Raw genomic sequence first — 14635 nt, forward strand, 5'->3', positions numbered from 1 at the left:
GGAGATTCCCCGGCCGACCAGCCCCTTGGAGATTCCCCGGCCGACCAGTCCCTTGGAGATTCCCCGGCCGACCAGTCCCTTGGAGATTCCCCGGCCGACCAGTCGCTTGGAGATTCCCCGGCCGAACGGTCCCTTGGAGATTCACCGGCCGAACGGTCCCTTGGAGATTCCCCGGCCGACCGGCCCCTTGGAGATTCCCCGGCCGACCTGCCCCATGGAGATTCCTTGGCCGACCGGCCCCTTGGAGATTCCTTGGCCGACCGGCCCCTTGGATATTCCTTGGCCGACCGGTCCCTTGGATTTCCTTGGCCAACCGGTCCCTTGGAGATTCCTTGGCCGACCGGTCCCTTGGAGATTCCTTGGCCGACCGGTCCCTTGGAGATTCCTTGGCCGACCGGTCCCTTGGAGATTCCTTGGCCGACCGGTCCCTTGGAGATTCCTTGGCCGACCGGTCCATTGGAGATTCCTTAGCCGACCGGTCCTTTGGAGATTCCTTGGCCGACCAGTCCCTTGGAGATTCCTTGGTAGACAAGTCCCTTGGAGATTCCTTGGAGATTCCTTGGCCGACCATTCCCTTGGAGATTCCTTGGTCGACCAGTCCCTTGGAGATTCCTTGGCCGACCGATCCCTTGGAGATTCCTTGGCCGACCGGTCCCTTGGAGATTCCTTGGCCGACCAGACCCTTGGAGATTCCTTGGCCGACCAGTCCCTTGGAGATTCCTTGGCCGACCAGTCCCATGGCGATTCCTTGGCCGACCAGTCCCTTGGAGATTCCTTGCCCGACCGGTCCCTTGGAGATTCCTTGGCCGACCGATCCCTTGGAGATTCCTTGGCCGACCAGACCCTTGGAGATTCCTTGGCCGACCGATCCCTTGGAGATTCCTTGGCCGACCGGTCCCTTTGAGATTCCTTGGCCGACCGGTCCCTTTGAGATTCCCTGGCCGACCGGTCCCTTGGAGATTCCTTGGCCGACCGGTCCCTTGGAGATTCCTTGGCCGACCGGTCCCTTGGAGATTCCTTGGCCGACCGGTCCCTTGGAGATTCCTTGGCCGACCGGTCCCTTGGAGATTCCTTGGCCGACCAGTCCCTTGGAGATTCCTTGGCCGACAAGTCCCTTGGAGATTCCTTGGAGATTCCTTGGCCGACCAGTCCCTTGGAGATTCCTTGGCCGACCGATCCCTTGGAGATTCCTTGGCCGACCGGTCCCTTGGAGATTCCTTGGCCGACCAGACCCTTAGAGATTCCTTGGCCGACCGATCCCTTGGAGATTCCTTGGCCGACCGGTCCCTTTGAGATTCCTTGGCCGACCGGTCCCTTTGAGATTCCCTGGCCGACCGGTCCCTTGGAGATTCCTTGGAGATTCCTTGGCCGACCAGTCCCTTGGAGATTCCTTGGCCGACCGATCCCTTGGAGATTCCTTGGCCGACCGGTCCCTTGGAGATTCCTTGGCCGACCAGACCCTTGGAGATTCCTTGGCCGACCAGTCCCTTGGAGATTCCTTGCCCGACCGGTCCCTTGGAGATTCCTTGGCCGACCGGTCCCTTGGAGATTCCTTGGCCGACCAGACCCTTGGAGATTCCTTGGCCGACCGGCCCCTTGGAGATTCCTTGGCCGACCGGCCCCTTGGAGATTCCTTGGCCTCCTTTGCCGACCAGTCCCTTAGAGATTCCTTGGCCGACCAGTCCCTTGGAGATTCCTTGGCCGACCAGTCCCTTGGAGATTCCTTGGCCGACCAGTCCCTTGGAGATTCCTTGGCCGACCAGTCCCTTGGAGATTCCTTGGCCGACCAGTCCCTTGGAGATTCCTTGGCCGACCAGTCCCTTGGAGATTCCTTGACCGACCAGTCCCTTGGAGATTCCTTGGCCGACCAGTCCCTTGGAGATTCCTTGGCCGACCAGTCCCTTGGAGATTCCTTTACCGACTAGCTCTCTTATATCTGCATCATTGAAGTAATTAAACATACCTGATTACTCACAAACACCTATGAAGTCAAATGTCCCAAACATTATGGTGCCCTGAATGGGGGAACTATATATAAAAAGTGCTTTAATTTCTGCATGGTCAAACGAAAACTTATACAAATAACCTTGAATAAAATCTGGAATGTGGACTTTAATCATTTATGAATTGTTTGATTACAAATTTAAAACTGTGGAGCACAAGGGCAAAAAAATAAGAAAAAAGTATCTTTGTCCCAAACATTATGTAAATGTTCTCTGAAGTAACATAAACCTGTAGTGAAGATGGAAGCAAATATCCAGCCAGTGGTGTGCCTTGGTTGTGTTTTTGTCATCACCCAGGTTGAAGAACTGGTTAATGCTGCTCGCCACTGGGGAGATTCTCTGAAGTGTCTCCTTATCCCTGCTTAGTAAGAGTTGCACCAATCAGAGACTATCTGTAAACTTCAACGACATTTAAATGTTTTCAAAGAATGTGACTGAAAATAAAGTAAAATGTTTTAAGGTTTATATATTTATGCAAATGAAGTTTGCTCAAGCACAATATTGCATTTTTGTCCTTTAAACTGTTTATTCTAATGCAGGTGTATTGGTTAAGTATTATAAGAGAAGGTCTCAAGCCCATTTTGGGCACCAGTACACTTGCTGGCAGGTGGGTCACCACAAGTATGTATTTATCCTGCACCTTCCACGTTTGTTGCAGAAACTCCATCCATTGCTGCTCTGCCATCTACCAGTGACCCTTTCCAAACCACAATTTGCCAGTTCCTCTCATATGCCACTATAATTTCCTTTTCTCCATTAAAATACCGACACATCTGACTTTAATTTCTCCTCACTAAATCTCAAATTGAACTCAATCATATTGTGATCACTGACCCCCAATGGTTATTTTACTTTGAGCTCTCTAATCACCTCTGTTGCATGACACATCATCCAATCCAGTACAGCCAATCCCCTTGTCCGCTCATCAACAAGCTGATCTAAAAAGCCATTTTGTAGGCTTCCTAGAATTCTCTCTCTTGAAATCCAATCCCAACCTAGTTTTCCCAATCTACTTGCATGTTAAAATCTCCATGATTACCATAATAATGCCCTTCTGACACGCCTTTTCTATCTGCTGTTGCAATTTGTTGTCCACATCCTGGCTTCTGTTTGCCAGGCCTGTAAATAACAAACTGTATTTTTACTCTTCCCATTTCTTAACTCAACCCACAATGATTCTATATCTTCTGATCCTATAATCACCTCTTTCTTGCGATTTAATGCTATTTCTTACCAACAGAGCCATGCTTCCCCCTCTGCTTACATGCCCATCCTTTCAGTATACTGTGTAAACTTGGACATTGAGCTCCCAATGACATTAATCCCTTAGCCACGATTCCGTGATGGTAACATCATTCTTGCCAAACTGTAGCTGTACTACAAGGTCATCCACTTTATTCCTCATGATGCTTGCATTTAAATACAAAACCTTTAGTTCTTTATTTGTTACATTTGACTCTATGTCCCAGTTGCATTGCAACGCCACCCCATAGCTGCAATATTGCCCCATCTGCTTGCCCTTCCACTCAACTCCCTACCAGCTGTCCCTATTTGTGCACCACCTCTTCTTCTGCCTCTTCACTTTGGTTCCAACCTGCGAATCTAGTTTAAACTCACCCCTCCAACAGCATAATCAAACCTCCTTGCTAGGATATTTGTTCGAGTTCTCAAGTTTAGGTGCCACCTGTCTAACTTGTACAAGTCACCCCTTTCCCAGCAAAGATTCCAATGATCCAAGAACATGAAACCTACCTCTTGCACACTTCCCTAGCCACTAATTTTTCTGATCTTCCCTAGCTCATAGTGCCATGAGTAATCCAGAGATAGCCATTTTGGAGGTCCTGCTCTTTAGCGCCTTTCCTCACTCCCTAAACTTATTTTGCAGGACCTCTACCCCATTTCTGCCTATGTCATTGGTACCAATGTGTACCATAACCTCTGGCTGTCCACCCTCACCCTAGAGAATATTCTGCACCCACTCAGAGACATTCTGGACTAGAGCACTCGGAAGGCAACATACTATCCTGAAGTTTCTTTTGCAGCCAAAGAATCTCCTATTTGTTCGCCAAACTATCGAGTCCCCTATGACTATCATTCTGCCTGACCACCCTTCCCTCTGAGTTCAGAGCCAACCATAGTGCTATTGATCTGGTTGCTGCCTTGCCCAGTTAGGTTGCCCCCCCTCAGCAGTATCCAAGGAATATACGTGTTGTTGAGGGGAATGGCCACAGGGCTAACTTGCACTGTCTGCACCCCTTTCCTCTCCTGACTGTTACCCAGCTAGGTCCCTCCTGTCTCCTAGGTGTGATTTTGTCCCTGTAACTCCTGTCAATCATCCTGTCAGTCTTCCAAATGATCCAAACATCAACTAGCTCCAGCTCCAATTCCTAACATGGTCTGCAAGAAGCCGCAGTTGTATGGACCTCACAGATGAAATTGTCAGGGATAGTTGGCATCCTTGACTATCCACATTCCATAAGAGGACTAAGTCTCTGCCCTGGCTGCCATTCCCGCTATCTATAATTTTTTTTTTAAACTATCCTTACATGGCCTTAACTGCTTCACCTTTTCCTGCTAAAGCCTCAAAACCCCAATCCTACACTGGGCCACATCCCTGTTTTACTTTTATTTGCTCTTGCTTCTGTATAGCCTTTTCACTCAATGGGAGCATTAAACAGTCCTTGCCCTGTATTTAGGAGAATGAGAGGGATCTCACTGAATCATTTTGAATGTTGAAAGGCGTGGAGAGAGTAGATGTAGAAAGATTGTTTCCCTTGGTGGGAGAGTCTAGGACAAGAGGGCACAACTACAGAATTCAAGGGATTTCTTTAGCCAGAGGTCGGTGAATCTGTGTAATTTGTTTCCACAGGTAATCCATGGAGGCCAAGTCACCTGGCGTATTTAAGGCAGAGATTGATAGGTTCCTGATTAGCTAGGGCATCCTAGGTTATGGAGAGAAGGCTGGGCAGTGGGGTTGACCCAGTGCAATTGCTCCACCTTATAATGGTGTGAACTTTACGACTCAGGAGCATTTTTCAGTGCCCATCCATATCCCTTGAATCCCACAATACCTCCAAAACTATTGAGCTTAAGTCTTGAATCTAGTCAACAACTGAGGTCCACGACCCTAGTTGTAGAGAATGCTAAAGATTTACCTCTGACTGGGAAAAGAAATTTTTCCTCATCTCTGCCCTTCACAGCAAATCTCTTATTTTGAGACTGAAACCACTGGTTCCAAACATCCCAGCCAGAGGAAACATCATTCCTGCATTTACCCTGTCAAACCCACAAGAATTTTGTAGCTGTATCACTATATCAAATTCTTGGCATCACACTTCAGGAAGGGCATAAAACATTTGGAGAATTTCCAAGAATATGGAATTAAAGGCACGGATACCGGACTTGTTTTAGAGAAATGAAGGCCAAGAGGAATCAGAATTATATAACACAGGATGTATTTTCCTCATCATGGCTGTGCCAGCTCATTTGAAGAGTGATCCAGTCACCCCTGGACCAAGAGGAAATTTGAAAGATACGTTAAAAATCATGAATGCTCTGCATGGAATAAATGCCAGTAGTTAAATTAAATGATTAGAAAAATAACCATTTCAGCAACAAATGGTCAATATCTGCCTGATGGACTAGTGGAACATATTCAACAGTAGCTTTCAAAACGGAATTTGATGATGACACAATGCAAGATAATCGTCAGGATGTGAAGATAAAAATCAGGGAAAAGAACTAATTAAAATCCTCTTTGACAGACACTATACAGATGCAAGGGGACAAATGGGCTTTTATGCTGTAGATATGATTTGTGTTTAAAATATTTCATGTGCCTCAGTTTGATGTCCATACATTCCTGCAGCTCCTCTGCTTTTAGCCTCTTAAGAATCCTTCCTTTGACACATTGACACAATTTTCTGCCAACTTGACCCTGCAATCTAAAATTATACATAGCAGCTCTGGATTTTGAATGATAGATACATTGTTTATTTAGACAAATTGAATTCTGATTGAAATATTATATTTATGGGAATGGGACTCAACAGTAAGTCAGGATGCTGCCTTAAATTAAAATATCAAATTATCTGGTCAATTTAACTACGATATTTAAGAGTGTGTACTATTTTATTTACTGGATATCGTCATATTTCTAGTGTTTCCAATTAAAGCTCAATAGAATTTATTCTGGAAATTTGATCTTGTTGTGAGTTTGCTTTTTTTTCCCTCATCAGTCTTTTTCCCAATTTATATTATGTTCTATTATTTTAAGGCCTTAAAAATGACTTTCATGAGGAAAAATATAAACATAAATGGCACTCGATTTTTTTTTATACACAACCCGAGATCCAGTGCTGATAGGACACTTTACCTATTTGTGGTCACATCGGGGAAACTTTTCCTCTTACCTCAACAACAGAAGAAAATAGGCCACGGCATTTCACCACCTTTCTGTTGAAAACCAACGCTACTCAAATCAAATCAGAAATCCTTCCAGTATCCTATTAAACATTTCTGTCCAAATCCACCAACACAAAACACAACACACGTCAATATTCGAAATTGGCAGTCTGGCCTGCATTTCAAAAGTAATTTCATTGCCAAGTACAAGTATTATTTTGCCCCATTTTCAATGAAGGCAGATCTTTAAAAAAATGGCAGGATCATCGACGTGCCAGAAAGCTTGAGGATTGCTTAATGAGAATGAAGTTGAGCAGTTTTAGCCACCATATTTAAGGAAAGATGTGCTTGCATTGAAGAAGGTCCGCAGGAAGTTTACGAGCATGATCCTAGGAATGAGAGTGTTAACATAAGAGCAGTGTTTGATAACTCAGTCTGTATTTGCTGGAGTTTAGAAGGAATGGTTGTGGGGGGGGGTGGGGGGGTGGAAGAATCCTCATCAAAATATACTATATATTGAAAGGAAAAACAATGCTGGAGAAACTCAGCAGGTCGAACAGTGGCATTGATATAGCAAAGATACATAATTAACATTTCAAGCTTGAGCCCTTCATCAAGGTATGAGCAAAATGTAGGCAGGCGCCTTAACAAAATGCTGGGGGGAGAGGGGCAGGAGAGGAGCATAGTCCCAGAGGAAGGAGATAATAGGTGAATAAAGGAAGGAGGGCACAGCAGCAAACAAGTGGAGGGGGGATAGCTCAGTAAATGGAGAAGAAAGAGGATGAAGAGTTGGAGAAAAGACAGAGGGATGGGAAAGAAAGGGAGAATGGAAAGTAGGTTAACAGAATATTATTGCCATCCAGTTAGAGTGCTCAGACGGAAAATTAGGTGGTCTTGCTTTGACAGTACACGAGGCCTGCTGACCTACTGAATTTCTCCAACATTGTGTATTACTTCAATCACTGCAAACTTTCGTGCCTTACTAAATATTGAAAGGGCTAGATAGAGTGGAAGTGAAGATGATGTTCCAGTAGTCGGAGAGTTTAGGACTTGCAAGCACAGCCTCAGAATGAAAGGATGTCCTTTTACAACAGAGATGAAGGGTAATTTCTTAGACAGAATTTGTTGCCATATTCTGCTGCGGAGGCTGTTGTTGGGTATTTTTTTAAGCAGAGGTTGACAGGTTATTGATTAGTAAGGGTGTTAAAGGTAATGGTGAGAAGGTAAGCGAATGCAGTTGAAAACAAAAGTACATTAGCCATGATTTGAAAGGGGGGGAAAAATTTGACGGGTTGAATGACCGAATTCTGCTCCTAAGTCTTATAGTCCTGTTACACTCTTATTCAGAAAGATTTTTGGCCATCATGGCTTCCAATACAAGTCAAAGCCAGAGATATTAGGTACTGGAGTACATTTTCTTTTGTTCAGTATATTATCAAGAAGTAATTTGCAAATAAGTAATTTAAAGCAATACTTCTTTAAATTTATCTTGAATTCTTTGCTAAAAATAGTCAACAAAAATGCAGCCCACAAAATTTGCTTTCTTTCTGAAAAAAATTCATGGTCCAAGCACATGTTTTCTCTATTGATGAAACTGGAGTAAACACCCATGGTATACATTAGACTTGAGGCAAAGAAAATCTGGCCTTAAATTATTTACTTTGGCAACTATATAGAAACCTAAAGCAGCCAAAAAGTTTTGTAAAAGCTATATTTCATGACTTCTCTTCATTCTATTCCTCTTGATAGAATACTGAACAGTGCAGAAATATTGGTTTTTGATGCATGAGATTTAATTTCAGATTTTTTAATATAAAACAAAGAAGTCTGAGTGGTACACAAATTTGCTCATAATAAAATGAATCAATATAAACATTGTATGAGCAGCAAAAGGATACAGGAGTAGAAGTCATTCACTGCAGAGAGGCAACTGATTTCCTGTGTGCCAGCCATCTTGAACTTGCCAACCAACTTGCTCTTGCTCTTCTTTTTATAACTAAATAAAAAAGGTTTGTTCTTAGTAAACAGGGTGTTCTTTAAAAAAAGGTACAACACCTCCCTCAGTTCATAAAATGTAAAATTTGGCACCCATACCTCGAGAAGATTTCACTGGCAGTACCTCTCAGGCCAATTGTGAAAGGGAGGAAGGATCGAGAGGAATGTGCTGCAAGTGCTCTTCACCCTGAGAGGAAATTGTACCTGTTTGTTAATGGTCACGACCAATACTAAGATCCAGGCGTGGATTTGCAGGCGTGGCATTCATAAACATTGTGCCTGTTTAACGCAGTAGCCCAGACCCCTAACCATCTCAGAGGTCATTTGGGCATTAAATGTATAAGAAATAACCTTGGGCCAAAGTTCTGTAACATTCATCTTTTTTTCTCACTGCCAATGAAAAGAGGTACGTGACCTTAGAGGTACGTGATCTTGCAGAGGTATGTGACCTTACAGAGGTACGTGACCTTGCAGAGGTAAGTGACCTTGCAGAGGTACGTGACCTTAGAGGTACGTGACCTTACAGAGGTACGTGACCTTACAGAGGTACGTGACCTTAGAGGTACGTGACCTTACAGAGGTACGTGACCATCCTGAGCAGCATGCATAAAATGAATGTTCTCCTCAACATTTTCTTTCTCCAAAATGAACGATTTTTAGAATTCTTGGAAGGGGATAGATTTAAGAAGAAACTTGGGGTCAACTTTTTCACTCATAGGATTATTTGCAGCTGCAACAAGTTGACAGGAAGCTAAAGGTGCAGTTGCACATTTGAAATTCAAAGGGCATTTAGATAAGATGTACACGGAAAGGATGGATTTAAAAGGATTTGTGCAAAAGGCAACCAAATGAGAGGTGCACGGAATGCCACCTTGGTCAGCATGGACGAGTTGGGGCAAAGGGCTGCTCTTTCCTGAATGACTGTGTTCCAACTGCCTACCTTTTGGACTTTGCAGCTTGTGGTCTGGTTTCAGCAGGCAAAAGCCCAGTTCCATGTTCATAAGATCACAATGGACTCCACCAAGTACTATTACAAGGTCGGTACATTGGACCGGACATGGCTGGAAATCAACCCCATGAGAATAACAGGTATGATGCCATTAAGGCACTACTGATTTGCACATTTGCGATGTCCCACCACGATCAGGCAGCAAGGCTGTTACGAATGGATGGCCTGGGCGACCGAACACCATCTGCCCTTACGAATGAAATGCTGGCGGTAATGGACAGCCACAGGCCCTATCTGCTTTTTGAGCAGATGCCCGAGGACATTCGTCTGCTCCTGGCAAATGACAATTCTGATGACCCCATGAATTGGCACCCTATTCTGATATCCTCTGGTGCGCAAAACAACATGACGGAGCCACCTTGGATTTAGTTGAGACACCACACCAGAGCACTTGATGAGTCAGTGCACCAGGACGTAGGGCAGTGACAATAACCGTGGACAACAGTCCAAATAAGGACCACTGGTGTTACTATGATCAGACTTGGGGTTCTGCGGCCCACTGTTGACACCCGCCTTGCTCAAACCATGGAAATGCCCAGATCGGTCGTCGCTAGTGTCTGTGGTGGCCGACCATCGAGACAACCTCCTCTACTTATGGGACCAGCATTCAGGTCGGCGTTTCCTGGTAGACACAGGAGCAGAGATCAGTGTTTTGCCTCCTCTGGGCCGGGACATCTGTAATGGAAAGTCTGGAGCATCCCTTACAGCTGCTAACAAAAGCAATATTAGAACATATGGGGTCCAGACTATTACACTTGAAATCGGCCCTCATCAATTTGTATGGACATTCATGTTGGCTGGTGTATCACAACCTCTGCTAGGTGCATATTTCCTACGAGCTAACTCTCTATTAGTAGACCTAAAGGGAAAGTGGTTGGTTAACTCCAAACATTTGAATTGCTCATCTTATGTCAGGCCACTCTGCTGGCATCCCATTTGCACTCAGTAACTTTCTCCTCGAACAAGTATGAAAAGATCTTGGCAGAATTTCTACAAAGTCACCCTGCAGTTCTCTGCTGTTATGGCTAAGCATATGGTCCAGCATCATATCACACGAGAGGAGCACCGCTGCATGCCAGGGTACACAGACTATCTCTAGACAAGCCATGAATCTCAACAGAGGAGTTCCGTAAAATGGAGGACATGGGTATAGTGCGTCATTCAGACAGTCCATGGGCATCTTATACCATAACCATATAACCACTTACAGCACAGAACAGGCCAGTTCGGCCCTACTAGTCCATGCCGTAACAAATCCCCACCCTCCTAGTCCCACTGACCAGCACCCGGTCCATACCTCTCCAGTCCTCTCCTATCCATGTAACGATCCAGTCTTTCCTTAAATGTAACCAATGATCCCACCTCGACCACATCTGTCGGAAGCTCATTCCACATCCCTACCACCCTTTGCGTAAAGAAATTTCCCTTCATGTTCCCCTTATAATTTTCCCCCTTCAATCTTAAACCATGCCCTTTAGTTTGAATCTCCCCCACTCTTAATTGAAAAAGCCTATCCACGTTTACTCTGTCTGTCCCTTTTAAAATCTTAACAACCTCTATCAAGTCCCCTCTCAATCTTCTACGCTCCAGAGAAAAAAGCCCCAGTCTGCACAATCTTTCCCTGTAACTCAAACCTTGAAATCCTGTCAACATTCTCGTGAACCTTCTCTGCACTCTCTCTATTTGGTTTATATCTTTCCTATAATTGGGTGACCAAAACTGTACACAGTACTCCATATTTGGCCTCACCAATGCCTTGTACAATTTCATCATAACCTCCCTACTCTTGAATTCAATACTCCGATTTATGAAGGCCAACATTCCAAATGCCTTCTTCACCACACCATCTACCTGAGTATCAGCCTTGAGGGTACTATTTACCACAATTCCTAAATCCCTTTGTTGCTCTGCACATCTCAATAGCCTACCATTTAATGCATATGACCTATTTAGATTTCCCTTTCCAAAAATGTAATACCTCACACTTATCTGTATTAAATTCCATCAGCCATTTCTCAGCCCACACCTCCAGCCTTCCTAAATCACCTTTTAATCTACGGTAATCTTCCTCATTGTCCACAACACCACCAATCTTTGTATCATCCGCAAACTTGCTTATCCAATTCTCCACCCCTACTTCCAGATCGTTAAGGTTAAAGGAAGCAACAAGGCCCTGGAGGTTGGGAAGGATGCAAATTAATATTTTGCTTCAGTATTCACCAGAGAAAAAGATCTCAGTCAAGGTGAGGTCAGATTAGAATAAGCTTATGTACTTGACCATGTTGAGATCAAGAAAGAGGAAGTGCTGGATTTTCTTAAAAACATTAGGATTGATAAGACCCTGGGACCAGACAAGAAATACCCCAAGTTGCTATGGGAATGGAGCAAAGAAATTGCTATGGCATTTTCAATTATCTTTGCAGCCTCCTTGGCTACTGGGAATTGGAGACTGCCAAATGTGGCCCCCTTGTTTAAAAAAGGTACCGGGGAGAATCCTGGGAATTATACACCAGTGAATCTTGCATCAGGGGTGGGAAAACTATGCGAGAGGATTCTCCAGGACAGGATTTTCAAGCTTTAGAGAACTATAGTCTTCTCCAGAATAGCCAGCAAAGCTTTGTGGGTTGAAGGTGGTGGCTTCATGAGCCTAATTGAGTTTTTTTATGGAGATAACAAAATAAATGAATGAAGGTATGATGTACAGTAAAACCTCTAGCATCCAGCGTATTGGTAGATGCCAGATAAGTGAATTTGCCATTTGCTTGAGACTGCTTATTGTGTGCTTGGCCAACTAACCACTGGGGGGGGGGGGGTGAGGGGAAGGGTGAGGAGCACAATTTTAAACTTTGCGGGCAGCAACCTCCTTGGAAGAAGACTGCAGAGCCCACCTCACTGACAAAAGACAAAGGAGGAAAAACCCAACACCCAACACCAACCCACCAATTTTCCCTTGCAACCGCTGCAACCGTGCCTGCCTGTCCCGCATCGGACTTGTCAGTCACCAACGAGCCTGCAGCTGACGTGGACAGACCCCTCCATAAATCTTCATCCGCGAAGCCAAGCCAAAGAAAATATTTTTTAAACCTACAGTAAAAGTCCAAAAATCTAGTTGCCAGAAATCTGAACCACCCAAGAATCCAGACTCTCAAAATTTTTAAATGTAGCAGTTTTTGTGTGCATGAATGCGTTAAGCGCCACAGATGCACAGTGGCAACAAGTGACCACACTTAACACAGGTAATCTTATTACAAAGAAATTCATTTGTATACTGCATTTTTATTTTATAATGTTCATTTTAAACATTATTAAACTCTATTCTGCCATTCCATCAGACTTACTTTTAAACTCAAAATCCCACCCAATGAATTGAGGCCTACCATATGTTTTTTTTATATATACCAACCTTGTGGCATGGCCATTTTCAATTAACTATGGACCTTCCCGCCCCCCCCCCCCCCCCCCACCCCCATCAGATCCCTCTGCACAATAATACTTTTTATTTGTTTATATTGCTTGCTTAGCTCACACTTGTCTGCATTATAGTCCTTTTGCCATTTCTCTGTTCATATCTGTAAATGGTCTATATCCCATTGTAATCTTTGATAGCCTTCTACTGTCCATAATTCCACCAATCTTTGTGTGATCTGTAAAGTTACTAACCAACCCACACACTTTTTCATTTATTTAAAGAAATCAAATATCAGTATTTGATCAATCAAACATCAATACCATTAGACTGAAATATGAGAGTCTGCAGATGCTGTGGTTGAAGTAAAAACACAAACATGCTGGAGAAACTCAGCAAGTCAAGCAGCGTCCATAGGAGGTAAAGGTATATTACTGAAGTTTCAAGCCTGAGCCCTTCTTCAAGGTACGAGTTAAAAAAAACAGCCAGGCACCTAAATAAAAAAGGCTAGGGGAGGAGGAAAGAATGGCTAGTGGGAGGAGCACAGGCCATAATTGGACATGAATAGTAGGACAGGAGAGGGAAAGTGAGAATTTATCAGGTGAGAGGTTGGCTCTGAGAATGCAAAGCTGGAGGAAAGGAGAGAGAGAGAGAGAGAGAGAGAGAGAGAGAGAGAGTGAGAGTGAGAAGGAGAGAGAGAGAGAGAGTGAGAGTGAGAATGAGAGAGAGAGAGAGAGAGAGAACTCGAGGAAAGGTGACATAGGGATAGGGAAGGGGAGAAACAGTGGGGTGGGGAAGGGAGCCTAACGGAAACCAGAGACATCGATGCCATCTTGTTGGAGGGTGCCCCGACAAAATACGAGGTTTGATTCTCCAATGTGCAGATGGTCTCAGTCTGGCAGTGTATGAGACCATGGATAGACATGTGGCCATGGGCATGGGGTGGAGAATTGAAATTGGTTGTCATTGGGGGATCCCCACCAGAGTAGCAGACTGAGCGAAGGTGCTCAATGAAGCAATATCCCAGATGCCAACCAGTCTCTCGATGTAGAGAAGGCCACAATGGGATCAATGGGTGCAGTAGATAACCCCTCCAGATTCACAAGTGAAGTGTTGCTTTACTTCGAAGAATTGTTTGGGATCACGACTGGTAGTGAGGGAGGAGATGTGGGTGCAAGTGTAATATTTCTTGTGGTCACAGGTAGGTACTAAGGGGACATTGGTGGAAAGGGAGAAGTTGACCAGGGAGGGATGGAGGGAATGGCCGTGTGGAAAGCAAATTTTGTGGTGGAATTGCATAGTAAGTGCCCAAAATGGCAGAGGATGATATGATGGATACAGACACTGCTGGAGTGGTAGATGAGGACCAGGGGAATCATGTCCTTCTTGCATCTGAGGGCAGAGGAGGCCAGGATAGATGTGCAGGATATGCAGATGAGAGCCGAGTTGATGGTATTGGAGGGTAAGCCACAATTTATGAAGAAGATACATCTCAGAAGACCCTACATGGAAGGAGCAGATGCTTCAAAGACGAAGGAACTGCAAGAAAGGAATAGATTCCTTACAGTGGACGGGATGAGAAGAGATGTAGTCAAGATAGCTCTGGGAGTTACTGGCTTTGTAGAAAATCTCTATTCAGAGTTTGTTTCCTGAGATGGACTCAGAAAGATTGAGAAAGAGAAGTGTTGCTCGAGCTGGAACAAGTGAATTTCATGATGGGGTGATAGTTGGCAGCAAAGTGAATAAAGTCAACGAGATCATCATGGGTGCGTTAAGTAGCACCAATGTAGCAGAGGAAGAGTTGAGGAGTCATGCCTG

General features: G+C 44.6%; 1 protein-coding gene across 1 annotated transcript in view; it reads right to left on the reverse strand.

Annotated features, from left to right (window-relative positions):
• The window catches only part of wdr27 (WD repeat domain 27), a 671431-nt gene that overhangs the window by 551139 nt on the left and 105657 nt on the right, over positions 1-14635 (reverse strand). The window contains exon 18 of the mRNA XM_069930793.1: positions 8306-8403. Coding sequence (XP_069786894.1) covers positions 8306-8403 — 98 coding nt within the window. The remainder of the gene's footprint in view (positions 1-8305; positions 8404-14635) is intronic.

The sequence above is a fragment of the Narcine bancroftii genome, chromosome 4 (assembly GCF_036971445.1).
Source record: "Narcine bancroftii isolate sNarBan1 chromosome 4, sNarBan1.hap1, whole genome shotgun sequence".
Classification (NCBI taxonomy): Eukaryota; Metazoa; Chordata; class Chondrichthyes; order Torpediniformes; family Narcinidae; genus Narcine; species Narcine bancroftii.